General features: G+C 38.7%; 3 protein-coding genes and 1 long non-coding RNA gene across 8 annotated transcripts; 2 read left to right on the forward strand and 2 right to left on the reverse strand.

The window, feature by feature from the left end:
• LOC126764892 (STING ER exit protein) lies at window positions 1-26,094 on the reverse strand. 4 transcript variants are annotated; one of them, XM_050482563.1, is made up of 6 exons: window positions 25,599-25,693; window positions 5,467-5,612; window positions 3,282-3,384; window positions 2,802-3,228; window positions 2,434-2,737; window positions 355-515 (listed from the first exon to the last, which is right to left on the reverse strand). In XM_050482563.1, the coding sequence occupies exons 3-6, from the start codon at window positions 3,362-3,364 to the stop codon at window positions 511-513; spliced, it is 819 nt and encodes a 272-aa protein (XP_050338520.1). In that variant the 5' UTR covers window positions 3,365-3,384; window positions 5,467-5,612; window positions 25,599-25,693; the 3' UTR covers window positions 355-510. The 4 variants fall into 4 exon arrangements, with proteins under 4 accessions (XP_050338522.1, XP_050338520.1, XP_050338521.1 ...); XM_050482565.1 differs by lacking the exons at window positions 2,434-2,737; window positions 2,802-3,228; window positions 3,282-3,384; window positions 5,467-5,612 and adding exons at window positions 1-196; window positions 25,804-26,094 and having other exon boundaries at window positions 255-515; window positions 25,599-25,747; XM_050482564.1 differs by lacking the exons at window positions 3,282-3,384; window positions 5,467-5,612 and having other exon boundaries at window positions 25,599-25,692.
• LOC126764904 (uncharacterized) lies at window positions 1,138-2,116 on the forward strand. Its single transcript, XM_050482581.1, has 2 exons — window positions 1,138-1,498; window positions 1,574-2,116. The coding sequence occupies exons 1-2, from the start codon at window positions 1,364-1,366 to the stop codon at window positions 2,090-2,092; spliced, it is 654 nt and encodes a 217-aa protein (XP_050338538.1). The 5' UTR covers window positions 1,138-1,363; the 3' UTR covers window positions 2,093-2,116.
• Window positions 5,676-7,946, reverse strand: LOC126765023 (uncharacterized). Its single transcript, XR_007668239.1, has 2 exons — window positions 5,819-7,946; window positions 5,676-5,758 (listed from the first exon to the last, which is right to left on the reverse strand). It is a non-coding gene; the product is annotated as an uncharacterized LOC126765023 (long non-coding RNA).
• Window positions 8,381-13,039, forward strand: LOC126764906 (uncharacterized). 2 transcript variants are annotated; one of them, XR_007668114.1, is made up of 3 exons: window positions 8,381-11,430; window positions 11,536-11,661; window positions 11,779-13,039. XR_007668114.1 is itself a non-coding variant. In XM_050482583.1 (3 exons), exons 2-3 carry the CDS (start codon window positions 11,786-11,788, stop codon window positions 12,521-12,523), a joined length of 639 nt encoding a protein of 212 aa, XP_050338540.1. In that variant the 5' UTR covers window positions 8,381-11,430; window positions 11,536-11,785; the 3' UTR covers window positions 12,524-13,039. The 2 variants fall into 2 exon arrangements, 1 of the variants encoding a protein (XP_050338540.1); XM_050482583.1 differs by having other exon boundaries at window positions 11,536-12,290; window positions 12,390-13,039.

Consider the following 26,094-nt stretch of genomic DNA (forward strand, 5'->3'; position numbering starts at 1 on the left):
TTATTATATTCATGCAAAGTGGATATTTATTTAAAAAAATAATTTATACATCAAGCAGTGTTCCTCTTGCTTTCTTTATAATGGGTGCTTCTTCCTTTTTATTATGTAACGTCAAATCCGTCAACTTTCCTCCTTTTCTCTGCAGTTGTTTCTCTATAATTTTTGCATTATTTGCGTAACTATCTGCAATTTCACGCTATATAAAAGGAAAAAAACGCAAATTAAAAATATATAATAATAAGTAATTTCCTTACAGCTTCGATTTCGTCCTCTTCTTCGTCAATGGTTGACACAGTAACTGAACTGAATTTCCCCATGTGCTTTGTATGTCGGGTTACCATAATTTTTTCGCTAGTACCAAATCCAACACCCTCAATAGATGAATCGGCTGTCATTACTTCTTCTGACTCAAGAAAATTTTCCGTCTTTTTGCGAACTAACGAGCCTCGAATAATAAATGTAACATCAGATGCTGGATCGTGGCGATAGTATAAAGGCAGACTGCAATGCTTACACTAAAGAATAGTTTATATTGAGAAGAATAATTCTATTTAATTCTCTATATATAATATATGTATAAAAGAAAGCAACAGTGGTCATACATTGTATCAGCATCTATCACCAGATGATAATGGTCGAACTACTACAACAAAATTGAACAGAATGGATTTCGTTGACGACAAGAGTTGGATTGTTTCGTTTGCGCCACTTATTTCCAAAACATTCAAGACACATTCAGGGGTGTTGTGGAATCTGATAGTTCTCGGAATCAGAATTTAAACCGATAAAAAAAAGAAGATAGTATCATGAATTCAGATATTATTGGTTTGATATTCGAAACAGAGTTTGTATCGGTTTTGGGTGTCACGGAAAATAATTTTATCGGTTTTGCTATCAGAAACAAAGCAAGAAGATAGTTGCTCACAGAATTGAAATGAAAGTTAAGAAATCAAGTTATTTTATTATTTCGAATTAATTTATCTTTCGGCCCTGTCGTAGAATCCGATTTTCTCGGTATCGCATTTCAATCCGACAGTTTTTTTCGAAAGGTGTCGCACAATCCGATCTTATCGATTTTCATGTTCGAAACGCATTTTTATAGGTTTAAGGTGTCGCGAATTCCGGGTTTGTAGGTTTTCTTATCGGAAACAAAACGGTCAGACGATCGCTAACGTTTTTATTTTATGTGCCATATTTACACGCTGTAGCTACTATTTCTTATAAAATGTAAGTACATACATATATTTTGTCCAAAGTGTAAAATGTAATTCACATTTGAATATTAACATACCATTGATACTATTTCAACATTTCCAGGGGAAAACATAAAAATAGAGGACAAAATGATGTACTGTTGCAGTTTATGGAGAAGTATCCCGACATCGCCAGAGGGTTTACCAAACGAGAAAAGGCGCTTGTGGACTCCCTTTGGCAACAATTAGCAGAGTCGCTTAACAGCGCAGGCCCGCCAATAAAGGATGTGAACGGTTGGAAGAAGGTAATCAACAATGCTTTCATACTCATGCTAGTGGAAATCCTATTCCATTTTCTAATTCTTTTCTCCTATTTTTAGATATGGACGGACTGGAAAAGCGAAGTGAAAAAGAAGTTGGCGCAGAATAAAATCGAAGCCCGAGCCACTGGTGGAGGACCATTTTCTAAGTATACATTGAACCAAACGGAGGAAACCATTGTACGCATTTGTGGAATGGCTCAGAGTGTTGGAGGGGTTTCGGGACTATCATTTGGTCTCGAGGAAGAATATTTAATATCAAGCGATGACGATATCCCTTCAACTTCTGCGAAACGTCCTCGTCTTGACACCTCTATCGCTCAAAAACCTACGCCAAAAGAAACAACAAATGAGCGGCTAAAAAAGTTTATTGAGTACGACAAAGAATGGAAGCAGGATATATCTAACAAAATGGATGCTATCCTCGAATTTCAAAAAATTGGGAGGGAGACAGACAAGGCTTTAGTTAGCGCGGTTAATAACCTAACACAGGAATTCAAAAAATTCAGCAAAAAAATGCTTGAAGTATTACGCAAACATGAGGAGGAGGAGTATGATCCCTTGGAAGAGTATGGCTGATTTAAAATACGTTAAAATAAAACTATTTGCATATGTACAATGAATTCTATACTTTAATTAATTTAAGGATTTACGTATTTAAATAAACAATTTCATGTTGTGTGCCTTAACAAAAGAACAATAGATTTAAAGAGCGTTTGCTATTTCGTTTCGGATCCGTTGGCCCTCATTTTGCATTCTACCATGTGATAAAATTTCACAATTTTCCTCGTAAACTTCTGTGGAAACGGTGATAGTTTCTATATTGGGGCATTCAATGTTATAGCACCGACAGATGTTGTGCAGTGCGCAACAAACATTGACAATTTTAACCACCTTTTGTGGGTTATATTGCAATGTACCTTGTAAGCATCGAAAGCGACTTTTTAAAAGGCCTATCGTTCTTTCAATCACATTGCGTGCCGAAGAATGAGCCCTGTTAAAAGTATTTTGCGGTGAGCCGTACTCAGAATCTCTGTATGGAGTTAACAAGAACGGTTCAATACCATATCCACTGTCTCCTAGTAACCTGGAAGTTCGATCGCCAATTTCGTACTCCCTAAGAAAGTGCTGTCGAACGGTGCTTATGCTCCAAACAAACGCATCATGACTGGATCCAGGATACCTTGCATCTACTGCACGAATCGTCATATTACTGTCGCAAACCTTTGAAAGTAAACACATATACATTTAATAGTAACTTGGTGCATAAACTTGTTCTATTTCTTACAATCATAGCGTTCATACTGAAGAATCCTTTTCTATTAAAGTAGAGGTGTTCATCAGTGGAAGGCTTTATAACTTTAATATGTGTTCCATCGATGCAGCCAATGATGCCAGGAATTCTATATTTGTTATAAAAATAGTCTTTGGAGTATTGTTTTTCACTGGCTCCCATTGCAAGTTGTATCCATTGATTACATATAGAATGTTCTAATGTTTTTATCACTCGTGTTAGCACTTCAGATATAGTGCTTCTTGCCATACTTATGTTTGCATCATTTCCCACTGATCGCTGATATGCGCCTTCGGCCACAAAACGAAGCGTTGCAGCAAGTTGAAGTACTGCGGGAATCGTCGATGAACGTAAGCGTGGCTGAATTTTGTCCAATACCATAACAAAAGCTTCTTTGTTTAAGCGATATTGAGCAATAAATCTGCAAATAAGTGAGTTATAAACACATAGCCATTGAAGTAAAGTTTTGTATACGTTGACTCCGGCAGCTCGAGAGGGTTGCTCTTATCTCGCAATATTCGCCGCTTTAAACTGTGTTGCTGCTCCTCCTCCATCATAAGTAATATGGCAATTGCAGCTGCCATAATATATTTCAGTTATTTTCTTTGAATTTTCACAAAACAGTTCAAATAATTTAAAAATGCTCTATTGTTTACAAATAAGCGTAAATTTAATTTAACACATCAATGGAACAGCTGATTTGAATATCGGTTTTGCTCATGTTCGAAAAAAGCTTATTCCGATAGAATTTCGCGACACCAAATGAAACCGATATCGGTTTTCATTTCCGGCAAAAACCAATTCCAAGTCGGATTCTACGACAGGGCCGAAAAGGGGAAAACATATTATAAAACACGAAATGTCTTAATTATTGAGTTTTGGAAAAAATGGCAGTATGCAGGCCGTAAATTCTAGCGCAAACAAAAAAAATCAAAGAGATTCATATTTGTTAATAACTAATGTTCTTGTTGAACTAAGAAAATTAAAAAAGTGTATAATTCCAAAATTTCCCAAAACTTGAAAGTGGTTTTTTACCAAAAAAATTGTACTTTATGTTGTTTAAACGTATGTTCAAATTTATTTTTTTTATTTCGAATTACCATTTATAACTTTGGGGGCATATTCCTAGATAATTTTTAAAGAGATTTAATCAAGAAAAAAATCGATTTTTTTAAGCTTCTAAAGCAGACTCCCCACTTAAAGAAGATTTAAAAAACGTAATTTAACACCCAAATGCGTCTTTATTCATTCGATATATGTTATCTCTTAAAATCTTCCTTTAAAGTGGAACTCATTAAAAACTTTAATAAGACTGCTTCCAAATGTATTCATTTGCAAGTTTTATAAGCACCGAAAATCATCATTAATGCACAATGGTTCACAAACGAGCATTTGAAGCACTTAACCGCAGATTGAAAGATCTACGCAATGACTCGAGATGTTTTGGATGAGCAATAATACTATTGTCTGGTGATTCCCGCCATAAACTGCTGTCCATATTTTAAAACCAGTAAATCTTAAAGACAATGCTACACAAGAGAGCTATGTAAACGTGGTGAAAGGCAACACTGCACAAATGCAATTGCCCTAAAACCAATCAAATGGAAGCGCTGAAAGTATGATTTTCAACCTTACCCAATTTATGTTTACAATGCAAAATAATATTCAAGAGATGATCAAAGCACAAAAACATACGTTGCAAACTTTTTTAAATAAAAAATGATCATTTTGAACATTTGTATATGGCATGCTAACGGTGTTTACCAACATAAATTGGAACTTATTAGATTTCTAGATGAAAATAATATAGATGTAATGCTATTGTCAGAAACTCATCTTAGGAATAAAAAAATTTCATTATACCGAGATTAAAGAGTCTATGTTACAAACCACACAGATGGAAGGACACATAGTAGAACAGCAGTGTTGGTTAGAAAACGATGAAATCAATTTAATTAGAATCTCATGTTACAGCGCAGTTACATGCTACAATAATATCTATAAACAAGTAAGGAAGGGCTAAGTTCGGGTGCAACCGAACATTTTATACTCTTACAACTTGCAAGAATCAAAGCCAGGGAAGTACTTTACGGTGTAAAACCAATCATATAGAGTAAAGAGAGCCGGATGTTCGAAAATCCTCATATTAGTTATAAAGGGGATAGGTCAAGTTTTCGGTCAAATTTATCTATTTTAGGTACAACGATACACTGTTATGAATAAAACCCGCTGTCTTATTTTCATTGAGATAACTCCCATATTGGCCGGTATGTGCGGTGGAAAGTCACCCCGAAGATCGAAAATCTTTACACTAGGTATAATGGGGCTAATTTTTGACATACAGACATACCATAATAAGAGAAGGATTATCCTTTAATTTCAGTTATACATATCACACATTGACCAACATTTTCGATCAAAAGTCAACTATAGGTATCGGGGTCTAAATATTCGGTACCTATGGGTTTTAACAGTTTTTATTGGATTTAAATAATTTTTGGTCATAAAGTGGCACACACTAAAGACATTATTCGTGCATTGTATTATCCCGTTATATAAATTGCTTCTTGATTTGCGTACTGGAAGCTGAACGAATCAAGTGGAATTTAAAATTCTGCTATACTACTGTGGTCAAATTGAAAGGGGAATTTTGTCATACCTTCAAAGTAATCCGGTTCTGCTGCAATACAATTATGCCAACGAGTTTTCAGGTGATCATAGCACTTAGAAAATCCTCCATCGTGATGGCCATGAAAGCAATCTTCGATTCAGCTTTTATATCCACAATTGAGTCAAAACGGCGACCTTGGAGGTTGCGGTACGATATTAGTTGAAAATGTGGCGAAATGATCACGGTGCATTATCGTATTTCTTTGTTCAATAAATTCAGACATAGTAAAAATCAAAGAATTCACTTTTAGAGCCTCACAAAACGACGCGTATCTCAAATACTAATGAATATTTTGTCGTGAAAATTAGCATAGATGTCACTAACAGTACTACCAACTTACAGAAAAAAAATTACCGATTCGAAAAACACTGGAAATATAAATTAAAAGTTTCAATTTGATCACAGTATGTCATAACCAAATTTAGTCGAAATCGGTTGGTCTGGACCCAAGATATTGGATTTCACCAAAAAGTGGTCAGTGCCTCACCCATCGTCCAATTTTCACAACTGCTCTCATAAAGCTCTCCCGTACCATCTCGGTGGTAAAATTTAATGTCTCTGGCGTATTTATTTATTGATTTATCGCGCTTGTAGTACTTTTTAACAGTACCGTTATATGGGGAGTGGGCGGGGTTATCCTCCGATTTCATTTCCATTTTCACACTGTCTGTAGAAGTTCTTATAAGATTTGTACTCAGCAAATTTGGTTGTTGTAGCTTAAGCGGTTTAGGAGATATGGACATTAAACTTGAGGTCACACAGGTGCACCTTGCTGCTGCGATCCTCTGTACCAAAATACAGTTTTATATCTTAATTTAGTGCTTAGTTATGGTACTTTATATGTTTTCGGTTAATGGCGAGCGAAATTCTCTTTGGAAAGCCCAAAAGTTAATGAAGCCACCAATTGACTCCAACATGCCTATACGAGACTTGCGTGGAAATTGGGCTAGAGTAACGAGGAAAAGACTAATAACAGCTGAAAATTTTTAAAAGAACATCAAGACTATTTAATTTGTCTGGGATTTAGAATAGCATCCCCTGCTATTTTATTAAAGTTATTTTTGCCCTATTTAATATAAAATAAATGGGTAGAAACGTATTAGTGTGAAGTGTTAGTGGATATAAAAGTTAAAAATATAAGCGTAAAAATTAATATTAATCGGAGAAACACGCATTGTATTGATTTTTGAGCTTTAAATTCAAATATCTCAAAAATATATATGGATAGATAGTTAATAACGAGGTATTGCACCGCGACCAAGGGTCTATTGTGCCCTCATCACAATCACATATGGTTACCTAGATCCAGCATCCGGAAGAATTCCAGGAGCCTGCTGTGCGCTACTAGAGTTATGTGATCCCTATCCACTTAAATGGAACCTAGGCCTTAAGCCTGCTTCTACAAATTGCTGTACAATCCAGAATCAGGTGTGTGGGGTTTCCTGTTCTATGTCGCAGAACCGGCAGTTCGTACAAGAGACTATGCTCATGTTTGACAAGTGTTTCCTGAGCCCGCAATGCCCTGTCTAGAGCGCGATATCGGGGTATGCTGTTCTAAAATTTACCTTTTAAATTAGTTATTGGTCTCAAAAAGTTGAATAATTAATAAAATAGGAATAAGTTCTGATTCATATTACGATGACAAAAATGTTGCGGCCAAAACTTATGTGCTGCGTATAAGCCCTCCTGCTCACTTAAATCCATTCAACTTAACATGATGTTGACGCTGCCTCTGCCCAATTTCTTTTGTCACGTCTGTGTCGGCAGAGCTATCGCTTCTTCGAAGTTCTTTCGAAGTTTTAATTCGAACACAACCAAATATTGATTGGTTAAAATTTGCGCTCTTTTTTCTTTTGCGACATCTCACCCGATCCAGACGTGGTAACAACGTCACTTGTGGGTTTAACGTGGGTACCTGCTGACGATAGTCTTACCCCACGGCGCTAAAAAGTACAGCGGCCGTGCTTTGGGTTCGGCACCCGGTTGAATCCACATTCAACTGACAAAGTCAGTTCTTCCCGCATTTGGATTTTAACCTCAACCACCACGATACTCCCCGAGGGGCCAGTTCGCATGAGCAGGTTGGAGTAAATTCCAAGGGCTCCTGCTCCCCGTGGTACCAGAATTAAGTCTCTGGTCAGACCTCGTAGCCGAAGCTACTACCAGTTGAGCTTTCTTACAGCTCTGGACTGGTGGCCAGGGGTTGGACCCCATGCACACATCACATACACACAATCTTCTAATCTCGCCCCCCCAAAAAAACCCGATCTATGCGATAGGTGCCTCTGATGCAAAATGCAGCAGAAAATCGAGACTCAGACAAAATCTGAAGTCTTAGATATGCTCAACGAACCCAACGTCCCGAATGTACGCGTACGTCACTCGGCCGTTAGGACGTGGTAAGTGCAATTTGAACTTTTATAATAAAATTATATTTATTACCAGAAAGTTTTTGTTCCTATTTATTATCTCCTGTGGAATCATTTGTGCCGTCCATTTCCCCACGGGCAATCACAACCACGGAACGAGCGGAACACCGTGCTCGACCACACGAATTATCACAAGAAATAGCGGCAAAATTCCGATTTCCTTAGCGCCGCGATCTGAACGTACCGTTGTAAAGAGGAAGTTCGTCCGATAAAAAAATATATAGTACCATATATACCGAAAAGTTAAAGTTCAAAAATTGTAACATTTTAATCCCTTGCCGTATCAATTAGCGCAACAAAATTCGCTTCCAACTGTTCGAACGCAACTTCCACTAAACAAACCAGTTTTGATGCTTACGAACTGTCGCAACAAAATTCGCTTCCAACTGTTCGAACGCAACTTGCACTAAACAAACCAGTTTTGATGCTTACGAACTGTCGCACACTTGTTTTAAAAATTTACATAAAATAAAATACTACGATTTAATACAATCATTATAAAACTGATTTGCAGTAGATAATGCACTCAACTGAAGCAATGTTTTTTGTTTACATTATTTGCCGAAAATAACGGGAAAATTTCAATTATCTTCATCAAATGTACACTTCTACACACCACGAGCCAGGCTCGTGATAATCATATTAGGCGCAGAAATTGCACCACGAGCCACGCTCGTGATAATCATGTTAGGCACACAAATTGTACCGCGAGCCAGGCTCGTGGAAATACGTCAAGGGGCGCATTTTTTCACTTCAAATGAATTATATTAAACTATAAACATTTAAATAAATCCATATTTTACACTTTTTGCACGTTTTTTACCTAAGAAATCTTTATTTTAAAAATTACATTTTACACTCGTAGTAAACAACATCTATGTGCTGGCAATTACGACGAAATGGAGCGCTGCCATACGATAACAAGACAGTTCTCTGAAATTCCTCTTTTCGCGAAAATTCCTCTATTCATGCACATGGATATTTTCTTTTTTAAATTTAATAAACAAATAAGTAATATTATGTAATAATATTATATAACAATATTATATAATAACATTATATATGTATATTGTCACCTAAAATTCAAAACAACGTATCATAAAAAAATGGAAAACGCTGTCAGTTATAATAACCAATATTTAACCACTTTATAACCAAAACTCAAATTTTATATCTAATAATAATAAGGAAAATGAATACTACGCGAAAGTACTTCGGTCATCCCGGGTATTTAAATGAGTTAAGCATTCCCCCACTCTACCCGTGAAAACTGGCGCACCCTAATAAGACAGCTTAATTCACCACAGCTTATGACACCAACACAACTCACCATACCGATGCACCCACGCATCAAAAAGGATGGACAACGGGAAAGCAGATACATTCGTTTACACAACTCGTCACACAATCATCGCACATCATAATTCGCTACCAAGTTTCGCATAGACAGTGCCGCGTCGATACCTACGCTATTTCACCGCGATTTCTATTTTTGATATCGATGGACGAAAATTCGATCAACAGCAGCGTCAGTGGCGTAGCTACAACTTTGGGCGCCCGGGGCCAAGGATGTTTTGCCGCCCCCCTTTATCTACCTACCTACAAGTTTCATGAGGTGGTTCGAACAAAAGTGAATTTTTACAAAATATCTTCGATATTAAGTATATAAAATTTAGGAACTAGAAGCCACGCAAATTCTGAAATTCCAAAATTCTCACAATACGGTTTTTGAGGAAGTTGATAGTAAATTTACAAGACGTCTTATTAAAAGCCATAGAAAAAAACCATTTTCGCCCTATATCTTTGACACAATTTGCAGGAATTTTTGCCAGAATTGGAGTTTTTAAATGCCATTTTTGAAAATTTGGAGAAATAAAAGTATTTGTTACATTCAAAGCATAGGGTAACTGTGAGAGTGACACGTCGCCAGACTAAGTTAGAAAAGTGCATCTGTAAGTTCTATCACTATTTTTAAGAAAGATATAAACCAGAAGATATGAGAAAAATTCAAAGACTGAAGAATATTCGAGTAAAAATTAATATTTTTCATTGTTATTCAGATTATCACATTGTGAGTGTACAACTCTTTATTTTTTATAATAATTTTGTAAAAAAATTTGTGGAAGTATTTTTCTGAATATTAAAAAAAGCGAAAATCGTTTTATAATTTCGTTATTTTATATTATTAAAATAAAAATAAAATTTATAATAAAATAAATTTTGTCACCTTTTAAACATGGTCCTTCGAGCCTAAAAGAAAGGCACTATAAATTAACAGCCACAAGACAAACCACAAACTAAAGCAAAACAGAAACCGATGAAGTGTGGTGAAGTGACAAAATTATTAACTAATAAATGTACAGACAAAAGTAACATATACAACAAAAGACAAAAAAAAATTAAAAAGTTTAGTGGAGCAAAACAAAAAGCAAAAAAGTGTGGTGACTCGGCAAAAATATATATATATGAGCCCTTGATTTTGTAAGTGGTATAAGTCAAAAATTTTAAAAATCTATTTTATCAGCTATTACTTATCAAATCTTAATAAAATAACATAATCTGAAGAGATTTTTTAGTTGTTAACTGAAATACAGATATTGTTCGTTTTGATAGTGGTATAAGTCAGTGTGTTCAAAAAGTAATTTTGTCATGTCTTCAGATAGTGATTCAGGTATGATGAAGTAAAATTTTTAATGTAAAAACCTACTATTTAAAGTTAATTGTAGACATTTTACGGCGAATAAATATAAGTAATGCTCCCAAGAAATGGAAACGAATAAGAATGATATCGTCTTCTGATGAATTAGCCCATAGTTTAAAAGTGAGTTCGGAACCTTTACAAATGGAAGAAAGCAAAATGAAATCAAGAAAGAGGACACACATCTTGTGCATCATAGATATCGTGCAGAGGAATATGAAACAAAAAACTCTAATCCCGTGAGTGCTAAACTTTTCGAAAATATAGATTGTCTTTGTTCCAAAAAGTGTTTAAATGGAATCGGATAAGAATACAGGAAAGCTAATTTTGATTATTTTTGGAATTTAGCAAGTTTCGAAAAACAGAATATGTTTCTGTATGGTTTGATTAGAAAACAATCAATAAAACAAAAACGCTCGAGAAATCACAAAGGATATATGAGAAAATGGAGTCTTAAGTTTCATCTATATGTATGTATGAATTCGGAAGTTTCTGTTTGCAAAACTTTTTTTTGGATACTTTCAAAATATCTAACGGAAGATTAAGCCGTGCCTTAAATTCTGAAACACCTGGAATGGATGGTCGTGGCAAAATGGCTAGTTCATCTAGAAAAACAGATGAAGAAAAAATTAAAGTAGTACGAGATCATATTCTGAGTTTTCCAGCATGTGGGAGTCATTACACGAGATCACATCACACTTCAGGTGAAAATAATACTACATCATGTGTAAAGGAGTGGACTTATCCTCTTCAGACCCTGGGTACACATATGTGCACTTTAAATTTCACTGAACTTAATCATCTTAGTGACATCTTATGGTAAAGGTTTGTACTACAAATTCTTTTAAAGCTATTAAAGTTTCCACTATTTATCACTAAGTGGCCCTAAACACTTATTTTTTGTGTATTTATCTAATTTGAATATGACAGTTGAGAATTTTTGCAAGAGACGCCTAGTCAGTAACTTTGAAAATCAATAAAAAATCAATTGTTCACTTGTTTTTGGTAAATCAAAGTGGATACTACAGTCGAAGTGTTGGATTATCGTGTAAAAAGGTAGGTTTTACATTTTTCTTAATTCTACCCGCGTAACTTTTCTTTATTTTCTGTGGTGCACATATGTGTACCTCAGGACTAAACATTAGTTTTGTGTAATGTATGACCGATTTTCAGCTTCAAAATGGACGACCGAGAAATTGAGGCTTTATTGAATGATAGCGACTTGGACTTCTCTGGAGAAAGCGATGATGAGTACCTACCATCAGATTTCATGGAAACGGACAGCGAAGAAGGTGCAGGTATCATGGAAATGGGTGGCGAAGAGGGTGCAGATGTCATGGAAATGGATGGCGAAGATGCAGGTGTGGAACTGGTACAGAACGAGACGAATTCAGGAGAGGAATCGCAGAATACACTGCGTTCAGCGTTGTGGCGCACTACTGAAATGACTCCTCGTGGGCCAGACATTTCAGAGGATGTACTTGTTTCGGAGGGTACTTCAGACATGAATATATTGTACTGCTTTTTTGAGTATCTGGGCGTAGAATTCTGGGAGTTAGTAGCAGAGCAGAGCAACCTATATTCGGCACAAAAGCGGGATTTAAAATCGTTGAACACGAACGCTATTGAAATGATTAAATTTGCAGGCGTGCACTTGATGATGGGCAACCTCAAATATCCTCAAGGTAAGCTTTACTGCAATAGAGAGTTATGTGTGCCTATTATTGCGGATACAATGAACCGAGACGGAGTTTTTGAGCTTCGAAATTATCTTCACTTTGTAGATCTAAATAAGCCAAATGCTGATGACAAACTATGGAAAATAAGACCACTAATAGACCCCATTTTGAAGAGATGCCATAAGTTGTCACGGTCTAAGAATATGTCCATAGACGAACAAATGATTCCATTTTCATGACGATGTGAATTTCGCCAATATGTGCCTTCTAAGCCAAATCCTCTTGGTCTTAAGAACTTTGTACTGGCTGCCCGAGATGGTCTGGTGTTGGATTTTGACAGGTTTTTTACTAGTCTAAAACTGGCCGAGCTTTTGCTACAAAAAAATAATGGCATTTTTCTGACTGGGATAAATGGACAGTTAGAACTTTCTGTCATTTCCTTGACCTAATTGCCGTCAATTGTTGGATTATGTACAGGCGTTGCTGTGCTGAAGAAGACATCCAACGCAAGGACAAATTAGAACTACTCCCATACAGACTTGATCTGGCCAAAGCGATGATGAACTATGCAGGCGGAAGAGTTGAACTTCCTGGAACCACTTCTCGTTCCAGCACCAGTGCCTCTAAAAGATCCCGTTTGAATGTTACAGACGACGAATTAGACTATGATGATGAGCCTCTTGCAAAGAAACGCCGCCAGATTATCCCACAGCCACAAACCGAAACCAGACTGGACAATGTTGGTCATCAGCCGAGATTCGTAGACTATAACTTCGTCTCAAAATGTCGTCATCCGAAGTGCTCTTCACGTTGCCGCACCATTTGTGTAAAATGTAATATGTATTTTAAAAAATAATTGTTTTGAAGACTATCACACCATGAAAAATCTCAACTCGAAATAACATAAGTGAGACCTGAAGTACACACATGTGCAACCGATTTTTTCCATACTCACAAATAAAATTTTTTATATCTTTCAAAGCATGTGTTTTTTTTATACCTCCACAACTACAAAAAACCAAAAAAAAAACATTAAAACCATGTTTAGATCATGCTCGGGTCTGAAGAGGTTATAGAAAAATATTTAATACTGAGTTCAACCTAAACTTTCATTCTCCTCGTAAAGACACTTGTGTGATTCGATAAAAGTAAAAATTGAAGCATCCAGTAATGAAGACGAGAAGTTGCATCTTATGGAAATTCATGATTCACATCTTAAAAGTGCCGAACAGGCTAGAGAAAGTTTAACAAATCACATACAAAAAACAAAAGATAACCCGAGTGAAAATTACGGATTCACATTTGAGCTATAGAAAGCGCTTCCTTATCCAAAACTTTCTGTTTCGGTAGCTTACTATAAGCGCAACATGTATGTATACAATTTAGGGTTTCATAATTTCAACAATGGAAATGCTAAAATGTATGCATGGGATGAAACAATCGCCTCAAGATCATCACAGGAAGTTACGTCCTGTATTTTAAAGCACATTCGGGACATTACCACTCAAAAGCATATAATAGCTTACAGTGATGCCTGCTCAGGACAAAATCGAAACATTAACAGAGCTTTAATATGGTTAAAAATTGTTCGATCATCTGATAATAATGTTGAAACAATTGATCATAAATTTATGGTATCCGGCCATCCTTTTTTGCCAAATGATCGCGATTTTTGGTTTGATAGAAACTAAAATTAAAAAATCGTAAATAATTAATAACATCCCTGAGCATTATTATAATTTAATAAAATCATGTAAGATGAGAAACCCATTTTCGGTAGTACAAATGGATCAAAAAGATTTTATTTCTACAAGACAACTAAAAGAATCAACGAATATTAGAAAGAAAAACATCAATGGAGAAGCTGTGCCTTGGTTAAAAATACAATGGATCAGATTTCTAAAAAAATGCCCCATATAAGATGTTTTATAAAACTTCCTTGGATGACAACTCCGAATTCAAAGTGTTAGACCTCTCACCTAAAAAAGGATAACCTAGAGTATACGGAAATATTGATTTACTTCCATTATACACAACCATTAGACCAATAACAAAAGAAAAACGTAAAGATATGATGGATCTACTACCCTATATTCCACCAATTTTTCACAAACACTTTATTTCCCTAAATACTAATGAATAATTTACTTAGTCACAATGAAATGAGTTTGAATAAAATGTTAATTACTAATAAAATTGTTTCATTGGTGGTATAAGTCATTTATAAAGTCATGCAGTTAATTTTGAAAGTGGTACAAGTCATTTAAACCTTTCAAAATCACATTTTCTTTAAAAAATGGCTATAAATTTCACAATCATAATAAATACTTGTTTGTTGGGACTACTTTACTGTCGAAAAATCATTATCGATAATGCAAGAATTTTTTTCAATCCTTTAAAATGCAAAGCTCTAAACATCTCGAAACAAAAAAAATATGACCACTTTCAAAATCATGGGCACATATATATATATATTAAGGTGGGCCAAAAAAAGTTTTTATTTTTTTTTTCTTAGTTACCATGAAAATCTCATCCGACATGACTAAAAACAAGTTCTGGTAAAACCTGAGCTCTTAATATTAATATTAAGAGGTGCCTCGTCGACATTTTCGATTTCCTATATAAATAATACAGGAAATTTTGTTCTTTTTGTTTGGATTTTTAATGTACAGAAACAAATAATTTGTAAGCGATAATCAACACTTACTCTTATAGGAAATTTAGCGATCTACAAAAAACGTCTAGAACATTTTTTGGCTGAGTCAACTCATTCAAAGTTATTCGTAGTTAAAGTTCAACAAAAAATTATAAAAAATGATTTCCACAATTTTTCATTTTATATTACAAATTGATGGCTAATACACATAATAAATCATATTTTTTCGATTTATCTCCCACAGACAGCTGGGACCCAATTCTGGTAAATATTTGCACCGTCGCATTACCAGAAAAGTCCTTACTTCTATGGGAGCAATCGCTCTCATCACGAAAAAAATGCCCAACGTGGCAACAAATGAAAGATTTTCTCACCGTCAATATAATATAATCAAAACTAAGAACATTAAACACGACCAAAACCGAAGCTTCAATAGACCCCAAGTTAGTAACAAAAACAATTTAAACAAAAGCTTTTACAAAACACAAACGTTCACATCCGAACAAAGAATACAAACGTCATGCGAACTATGTAAAAGAGGGCATAAACTTATATCTTGCGAGAAGTTTAAAAGCTTAAAAGTTAACGAACGAAATAATTTTGTCAGGTCAAAAAGACTTTGCACAAATTGCCTGTCACATGCGCATACATTTACAAATTGCAAACGCAAATTTAAATGCTTATATTGTCATAAAAGGCACCATACAATGCTTCATTATAGCACATATCCCCTATCACCCCAAAAAAGGGCGCATACTAAAAAAACCACGGGTTTAATTGCAAAAGCAAATCCTGAAACCCAAAACTGTAAAAATTGCCAAGTGACAGCATGTCGCTCAAAGGCACAAAAAATTCAAACGCTGCACAGCGAAACACAAATTGGACTAGTTTCAGAACCAGTTACCACCATACCAACTCAAGTTGAGGATAATGCAAACCTTAATTCACAATTAAGGAAATATCGAGATATAGGGGAACTTTCTCCTATATTAAAAACACATACAACTTTTCTTTCCCGCAGGATGGCTTTCGCCAATAATGAAAACAAGAAACCAATTCTGAACAAATCCTAGAGCGGTGGCGGACTACTAAACGCCAATTTAGTGCATACGCACAAAAAACAGAAAATATAACACAGTTGTATCAAAAGGTCGAAAAACCGACACATACCGACAAATAAATAAAATCAAAAAGAAAGTTAATGGCTCAGCATACTCCCAATGGGATACATTGACGCACCTACTCTTACAAAAGCTAAGGTTGCTCTTATCACAACTATCCGACCGCTCCTCATATGGGTGGGTTATGGGAATCAGCTGAATAAAGCTTCAAATTAACTATGAAAGGTAGGCACCTTGTCGCGGTGCAGGGCCTTAGGCGCAAGGCATACTCGGCGCCCCCCAATCCTGTGCGGTTGGTGCTGTTAAGCACGGACCACGCGAGATGTCGGATGCCGCATGCGTGCGCTAACTAAGAGCTACCACCTCCTAATCCAGGGTGTTATGCGACTCCCGTGCCCATTGGAACTTTGCAGCCAGGAGGTTAATGTGGCTGTATTCTAACGGAGCCTTCCCAACACCGGGCCGTATTGGGAAGTAACGGTGGCCTTACCGCGCCAAGGGGCTCTGGCGTGGCGGACTTTTCAGTTCCCCATACAGAACATAGACCCGACAGCTCACCATGTTTGAGCCAAGGGTCGAAAGACAAAGATGAACAGCAACAACAATAAAACAAACATAAGCACTGGACTCGATGACGGACAAGGGCAACGACAAAGGACAACGGTAGTGGAAAAAGAGAAGGAGATCGAGGCAGTGGAAGGTAAGGGGGGTCGAGGGGCTAGGCGGAAGTTTAGCTTCCTCGACGCTCTTACGCCAGAGGAGCACGCCAGGGAGGACGATGACGACGTGCCCTCTTGCAGCGGAGCTCACCTGGTGGTAACGCCTGGTGCCGCTGCAGCAGAAACTAAGGTCACCAAGACCCCCGCCGGCAGGTGTAGTGGGTCGGCCTCGAGCGAGTCGCATCAGGCAGAGCCTGACGGCGCAAGAGGGAGGAGGAGAAGGCGCAGAAGAGGTGGGCAACGCCCCCTCCCAGAAGCTGGCCAACCCGGCGGGTGCGACGACCCGCACAGAAAAGGTATGAGTGGTTCCACCATGAAGTGGTACCTACGGCACCTCCGTGATGGGAAAACCCCGGAGGCAGCGGAGGCTCTCGCGAGGAGCAAGAGCCAAGAAAACAACGCGTCTCCGGCAAAGGGAAACGACAGCAACGAGCCAGCTCGCGCGCAAGGTCAGGAAACTCCCCCCCGGAAGGCGAACTGGGATGCCTTCAGGGTTATACTAGGTGAGGAACTGGGCAGGGGGGAGCAGACTGATAACAGCGTGTCAGGCCCAGGCTTGGAGATTAGGCTATCTAAGCTAAACGAGTCTGTCATTAACGCTTATCATTGCAGCTGCCCCCTACAAGTGACCACAGACAGGCGAAACAGTCCCTGGTGGTCAAGGAAACTATCAGACCTCCGGAAAAAAGTACGCAGACTATTCAACAAAGCGAAACGTACGAGGGTCTGGGACGAACATAGTAGCTATTTCACTTTATACAATAAGGAGATCAGGTCTGCAAAGCAGGCTAGCTTCAGGAGATTCTGCGAGAACGTTACCTCAACGCCAGAGGCGGCCCGGCTGCATAAAGCTCTGGCCAGAGGCACAAACGAGAGAATTCACTGGAGCATGGAGAGGTGATGCTTTGCGCGTTCTTGGACATCGAAGGTGCCTTTGACAACACGTCTCATAAAAGTGTAGCCAAGGCACTGGAGAGAAGGAATGTGGCAGCACCGGTGCGCAGATGGATTGAATCTGTATTGCGTACCAGAGTTGCTGAGACCACAGTAGGTGACAAGAGGGTTCGTCTTGGCACAACAAGAGGCTGCCCACAGGGAGGTGTGTATTCACCCCTGCTATGGAGTCTAGTTGTAGACGACCTGTAAGTACTCCTAACAATGGGATCCGCTGCCAAGGGTATGCGGACGACATTGTAATTATAGCAAGAGGCAAATACGAAGACACTCTCTGTGACCTAATACAAAGAGGTCTAAACCTGGCGAAGATGTGGTGTAAAGAGGTTGAATTAAACATCAATCCCTCCAAGACGACCGTAGTCCCGTTTACGAGACGCAGGTCCTTACCCGGTCTCAGGAACCTTACACTTGGGAGCAGAGAGATAGGAATGACCGGCAGTGTCAAATACCTAGGTTTGATGCTAGATTCTACTTTGCGGTGGAATCAGCATGTAAGCCTGACCCTGAACAAGGCAACAAAAGCTTTAATGGTGTGCAACCGGCTGGCGGGCAAGTCCTGGGGCTGTAAGCCAAGGATCCTCAGGTAGTTGTACACCATGATAGTGCGACCAATAATCACATACGGGGCGGTGGCCTGGGCCTCAATAGCGTCGCAGACTTCGGTTAAGACCAAGCTATCGAAGCTGCAGCGGCTAGCCTGTGTCTGCATGACGGGCGCAATGCGCACCTGTCCAACGGCAGCACTGGAGGTTCTGACGGAGCTTACTCCGCTTCATTTGGTTATCGGTCAGGTAGCCAAGCACACAATTCTGCAAATAACGGCAGAGGGGTGCGGCAAATGTAGGGTAATCTCGTCTCAGAGGATGGAAAAGATAAGTGGCGATGTACCATCAGCCCTCCTCCCGAGGGACAGCGCTACCAAAACAGTTAACTTCAAGAAGAAGTTTAAGGTCACCCTCGGCAGCAAAGACGAGTGGAATGATTCTAATCTCGAACTGATGCTGAGGAATAGTACGCTAAGGTGCTACACCGACGGCTCGAAAATGTCGGAGGGAATCGGTGCGGGGATCGCGGGCCCACGCACTAAGCTCTCCATACTCATAGGAGAGTTCCCAAGCATTTTCCAGGCAGAAGTTTTTGCCATAAGTCGGTGTATAGAAATAAACCTCCATCGCAACTATCGCAATGAGAGAATAGCCATTCTCAGCGATAGTCAAGCGGCGCTAAAAGCAATCTCTTCTTACGAAATCAAATCGCTATTAGTGCAGGAGTGCAGGGAGAGGCTGAACAGCCTTGCAGAACGTAACCAGGTACACCTAATCTGGGTGCCTGGTCACAGCGGTAGAGCCGGTAATGAACTGGCGGATGATCTAGCCCGCTCCGCAGCCTCCACCAAGATGATGGGACCAGAACCCTTTATTGGGGTAGGTCCACATACCATAAAGGAGCTACTTCGCAGGGAAGAAGGAGTGGGCAGAGAGGAGCATTGGCGGCAAACGCGTGGTATGAGACATGCCAAGCTGCTAATGAGAGGATGCAATCTGAGCAGGTTCACGGTTATAATAAACCTCCCCAGGAACAAACTCAGGCTACTGGTCGCATGGTATACCGGCCACTGCAAGTTGAATAGGCACCTCTACAACATGGGCCTATCCTCTTGCATTAACTGCCGGTTCTGCGACTTGGAGCCTGAAACCCCGGAGCACCTGCTAATTGACTGCACAGCGGTCTGTAGACGCAGGACTAAGGCCCTCGGATCAATGTTTCCGGATAGGGATCGCATAGCCTCACTAGCGCCCAGAAGTCTATTGAACTTCATCGATGCGCTGGGGTTAGGTGAGTCTATGTAAGTTAGGAGAGGGCACAATAGACCAAAGGTCGCGGTGCATTCCCCATGTTAATCAAACAACTATGAACAGTTGTGTACAGTATTAACAAGAATTGAAGCCGATTTCAATTAACGGCCATTCACTGTACGCTCGCAAGATCCCTCTCATATAACAGTACCCTAGGGTATGTTTTCAAAGGCGCACCCATTCAGGCCATACCTGAGACAGGCATGGAGTTGCGGTCCTTAATAAGCCAATCAAAAAAAAAAAAAAATTTGCAACAATCGCCAAAACTACAGAAAAGGCAAATAATAAATAAACCGCACAATAAACTGATAAAAGAAAAACTCGCATATATAATAAGTCGTCAGTAAAATTAAATAAACAAGCAAATTAAAGGTGTTTATCTCAAGCACCTAGACGCATATTAAAATTCATATAAAATGAAAAACTGTTTTCTACACAAAGGCGCAAATATGGAGCAATTCTCCATTACTAAATATCCGACGATCGCCATATAAAACTAGACAAAATATTCGCCTAGAGGGCCCAGGATGTTTAAATGAGTTAAGCATTCCCCCACTCTACCCGTGAAAACTGGCGCACCCTAATAAGACAGCTTAATTCACCACAGCTTATGACACCAACACAACTCACCATACTCATGCACCCACTCATCAAAATGGATGGACAAGGGGAAAGCAGATACATTCGTTTACACAACTCGTCATACAATCATCCCACATCATAATTCGCACAGACAATTCGCTACCAAGTTTCGCATAGACACTGCCGCGTCGATACCTACGCTATTCCACCGCGATTTCTACTTTTGATATCGATGCGCGGAAATTCGATCACCAGCAGCGTCAAATCATCTTCGGCATTGGAGTTCCGCCGCCCCGCTTGATAACATTTTTAAATAAAACTTTTAATATTTAAATATATAATTTCGTTATTTTATATTATTAAAATAAAAATAAAATTTATAATAAAATAAATTTTGTAACCTTTTAAACACCGGGTATTCGGTTGATCAGGATTATTTTTTTAGAGCGCGGGCGAAGGCCGCCAACGCAGAAAGGAGTACTACGCGAAAGTACTTCGGTCACCCCGATATGATATAAATTTTACAATATTATAGGTTATTAAATATAAATCACATGTTATACATACACATATGTATGTATGTATATGAAAAAAGTGTTCACGACTCAATTATAAATTGAAAAATGTTGGAAAGTATTTTTTTATTGTAGTTAATACAGAAAAAAAATCGCGCAAAAAAAAAAAAAGAAAAATCGTTAGATAGATAAATTAATGAGGATTGCACCGCGACCTAGAGTCTATTATGCCCTCTCCTGACTCACAGCGTCTCAGCTAGCCCCAGCAAATTGATGAATTCCAATATAGTACTGCTAGGTGCAATTGAGGCGATGTGATCCCTATTTAGAAACATGGATTCAAGGGCCTTGGTCCTACGTCTACAGATTGCTGTGCAATCCATTAGCAGGTGTTCTGGAGTTTCGGGTTCCAAATCGCAGAACCGGCAATTCGCACAAGAAGCTAGGCCCATGTTGAATAAGTGCTTCTTGAGTTTGCAATGGCCGGTGTAGAAGGCGATCAGTAGCCTGACTTTAACTCTTGAGAGATTGATTATGATTTTAAACCTTTTGAGGTTATAACCATTCATCAGCAACTTTGCGTGCCGCAAGCCTGAAAGGTGTTGCCAATGTATCTCCCTACCCACTGCTTCATCATTGCGGAACTGTTCCTTTATGGTGTGGGGACCCACCGCTATGAAAGGTTCCGGTCCTACCATGCTGGTGGATGCTGCAGAGCGGGCAAGCTCATCGGCCAGTTCATTACCGTCGATGCCTCTGTGACCTGGCACCCAAATAAGGTGCACCTGGTAGCATTCTGCAAGACTATTGGGTCTATACACTCCTGCACCAATAGCGATTTTAACTCGTATAACGAGATCGCCTTAAGTGCCGCTTGGCTATCGCTTAGTATAGCTATACGTTCGTTGCAATAGCCGCGTTGGAGGTTTAACTCTACGCACCGACTTATAACAAATACCTCCGCTTGGAATATGCTCGGAAACTTACCCATAGGTATGGAGAGTTTCGTGCGTGGTCTTGCGACCCCTGCGCCAATTCCCTCCGACGTTTTCGAGCCGTCGGTGTACCACATGATAGAGCTATCCCTGAGTAGCAGCTCGAGAGTGGAGTCGCTCCATTCGGCTTTGCTGCCGAGGGTGATCTTAAACTTCTTAGTGAAGTTCAGTTTTTTGTTAATGCCGTCCCTTGGAAAAGGAGCCAGTGGTATTATGCCACTTAGCTTTTCCATGCGTTGGGACGAGATTATTTTACCTTTGCCAGTCCCCTCTGCTGTGATTTGAAGCAGAGTGTACTTGGCGACTTGACCAATTAGGTGTAGCGGGGTGAGCTCCAGCAGGGCCTCAAGTGCAGGTGCACATAGCTCCTGTCATACAGACGCACGCGAGCCTTTGCAGTTTCGATAGTTTGAGTGCTACCGTCGTCTGCTCTGCTTTCGGTGCCCAAACCACCGCTCCGTAACTGACAGTTGGACGCACATATATATCATAGTGTACAACCATCTGATAATCCTTGGTTTGCACCCCTAGGATCTACCAGCCAGCCGGATGCACACCATCAGTGCCTTAGTAGCTTTGACCATGGTCAGGTCAATGTGCTGCTTCCATCTTAACGTGGAATCCAGCGTGAGACCTAGGTATTTGACCATGTTTGTCATCTCTATCTCTCTGCCTCCGAGTGTTAAGTTTCTCAGGCCAGGCAGAGACCTGCGCCTCGTAAATGGGACGATGGTCGTCTTCAAGGGATTGATGTTTAGTCCAACACTGTTGCACCAACCTTTGGCTAGACCTAGTCCCCTTTGTACGATATCGCAGAGAGTACTCACAAATTTGCCTCTAGCTATGATAACAATGTCATCCGCATATCCTTGACAGCGGATTCCATTGTTTGTTAGCAGCACCAGTAGTTCGTCCACGACTAGGCTCCACAACAGGGGGGATAGCACTCCGAGACTGATAGTGGTGCCTCCTGATGTGGTTTCAGCTATTCTGGTGCGCAGTACAGCCTCTATCCACCTGCGCACTGTAGGTGCCACATTCCTTTTCTCCAGTGCCCTTGCCACGCTCCCGTGGGACGCATTGTCAAAGGCACCTTCGATGTCTAGGAAGGCGCATAACGTCACCTCCCCCGTATCCAGCGAGCTCTGTATTTCCGAGGTTAGCTGGTACAGGGCGGTATTCGTCGATCTGCCCGCTCAGTACGCGTGCTGATTGCAAATCGTACGGAAATTCGTGTTTTTTACCCCTTCGCCAAAGTAATCGGAACCGTGCTTCTCCAGAGGAGAAATATGTAAATATAATGATGATATTTTTTTAAATATTCGTTTAAATTGCACATGGTATTTCTCAATGTTTAACTAACAGTAGACATTGTATCCACTATATATGTACATATGTATGTGTGCTGTGGATAAAACACCAATGACTTAAGAGGAGCAAAAAAATACAATACAAAAAATACAAAGCTTTATTTCAATTATTTTATTTTAGTTACAATTCTCTGCATTTGCACAATAAGAAAAGGATTGCCATGGTTACTTTTTTTTCGCGTCGCGCTTTATTTACAACAAATATTAAAAAAAATAATATGCAGAAACGTTATAGTGAAGTGCTAGTACGTAAAAAGTGCATAATATAAGTGAAAAAGTTACTCACAATATACAAATTATCAATGTAAAGGTTGGCAATTTTTCAACTTTAACCCTGGAAAGTCATGCCTCGTCGTTTCGACGACGCGGGTATTTATTTTGCCGTTATCGCACTGTTCCATTGTTTGTACAGTGCCTCTTTTTTTTACAGCGTTAGTCACTGTTGAGCTGTTAATATTTGAAGTTGGTTGGCTTCGTACGATCTGTGTAAGTATCTATTTTTTAAACAGGCGTAGTCGAAAAGACGAACGATGAACTTTGTGTGAGTTTTTCGTTCCGAAATTATTTTTCTTGTTTATTTATCTGTTTGGTTTGTACAGTTGTAATACAAGATGAGTGGCAGCAAAATTTATACTGACGAAGAAATTGAAAAATTTCTTGCAATGAGCGACGACGAGAATGGATTAGACGATGAGATATGGCATGCAAGTTCGTCAGAAGAAAGAACTGACGATGAGTTAGACAGCAGCGAACTAGAATCTGATGCAGAAATTCAAATGAAATTTCTGCCTTAATTGGACTCTTGGTACTAACAGCAGTCAAGAAAGATCAGCACCTGTCTGCAGATGAATTGTTTGACAGATCTTATGGTGGAATAACATATATTTCGATAATGACAAAAGCAAGGTTCAAATTTCTTATGTCGTGTCTTCGATTCGACGATAAATCTGCACGCCTTCAAATAGTTGAAGACAAATTTGCCCCCATTAGAAAAATTTGGGAGATGTTCATTCAAAAGTGCCGGGAAAATTGTAAGCCTGGAGAATACCTTACGATCGACGAGCAACTACTGGCGTTCAGGGGAAAATGTAGCTTCCGGATGTACATTCCAAACAAGCCAGCAAAATATGGACTCAAAATGGTCATGATATGTGATAGCGGTACAAAGTACATGGTTGATGCTATGCCGTATTTGGGAAAAGGATCAAACAAAACCACCTTTCCACTTGGTGAGTACTACGTAATATAGTAAGGTAATATATTTATTATCATCCTGTAATGAGGAAGGAGCAGTAAACCCCAAATCAAATAAGGCCTACATGATCGAATTTTACAACAAAGCGAAAGGAGGCGTTGACACCTTTGACCAAATGTGTAGTGTCATGAGCTGTTCACGCAAAACCAACCGATGGCCAATGTGTCAATTTTTTGGTATACTGAACATGGCTTTTATTAACAGCTACATTATTTATTTACACAACGTATTTCAAACAAATAAAATACCTCTCAGTCGTTCCGCTTTTATGAAAAAATTGCATTCTGCCCTTTTTCAAAGTAATTTGACAAACAGACTTGAAGTACCAGCAATGTCTACGTCGTTGCGATCAAATATTGAAAGTTGTGTTTCTTTTGATGAAAATGCCACAGATACTAACCGCCCAAAAAATTTAACAAAAAAGAGAAAGATTTGCGCAATTTGTCCGCCTGCTAAGAGACGGATGACGAAATCATTTAGTGCAAAATGTAAAAAAGTCTTTGTGGGGAGCATAAAATAGAACTTTGTGCCTCTTGTACAAAATGAGAACTTTCATTCCGTAAAGTATTTTATGTTTTCAGTTAATAGTATTATCTTTATGAAAAAATACCATTCAGTGAAAATATGTTATTAAATTGTTTAGTTTTTTTAAGTTTCTTAGTTTGTATTTTGTACAAAAGCCGAATGAATCACAGCTGTGAAAATTTTATTTATTTAATAAAAGATTTAAGAAAAAGTGTTTGATATTGTTTTATTTAGAAGATATATAAACCAGGTAATGTGAATATATTGATTTTAGTAGGTTTTGATAGGTAGGATAATATATTAAGGAATTTGAGTAATGCCGTCGTCGAATCGACGAGGGATGACCTCTACGTTATAAAAATAGCGATGACCTTCTAGGGTTAAATGCAAATATCTTTAAAACTATAAGTCAGCGGCAACTATATGTATATATATATATTTCCGTGATCTGGAGAACGTCACCTTTCCAGTGATACCCATTTTATCCCCGAAATCCGGGGATGCTATTCTAAATCCCAGCCAATATTTCCTTTAATCTTCCCAATTTCTATTAATATTTTTCCTAAATTTTTTAATGTTTAACTACAACCGCTTGTTAGCAGTTGACAAGTTTGAAATGATAAAGTTTGACAGCACTTCCAAAGTGAGATGAAAAATAAAAATGGATGTAAATCCCTACATGGCGTACAACGGACTTTTTATATTTACTTAATCTTAATTAACCCGGAAATTGGGGAATGCTATTCTAAAATTTACCACGTACATTTAAGCGAAATTGCTGTTCGTATCCTTTTTCCCGTTTAATATATAGAGAATGTCCTTCTTGAAAAGCTAGTTTATGGGCATGCTTTTTACCATCAATAACACGTGCTCCATCCGCAGGCCGCAGTGGTAGGATATCAATGGTACAATCTGGCGTATAAATTAAAAACTTTTAAAATTTTAACGGCACATTTAATTTTACTAACCGAGGATTAATGTCAGTTTCCCACAGAGGCAGTAGTATATATTTAATGGTTTTTCTTCATTATATTCTTCTTGATCTTTAGAATCAGAGCACACTATACTACGCGAAACAACTTTAGGCATTGTGAAAACTTTGGGGTATTGCTTTAGACTTTGTAGATTTCGCAGCAAACATCAATTCACATGCGTTAATCTAAATATTATCTATAATTTGTAAAAAATCTCTCAACTCACAGAAATAATTTTAAGAAACACGCATACACATATACCCTTCTACACTAATTCGATTAAAT

This window comes from Bactrocera neohumeralis, unplaced genomic scaffold (assembly GCF_024586455.1).
Source record: "Bactrocera neohumeralis isolate Rockhampton unplaced genomic scaffold, APGP_CSIRO_Bneo_wtdbg2-racon-allhic-juicebox.fasta_v2 cluster10, whole genome shotgun sequence".
In the NCBI taxonomy this organism is placed as follows: Eukaryota; Metazoa; Arthropoda; class Insecta; order Diptera; family Tephritidae; genus Bactrocera; species Bactrocera neohumeralis.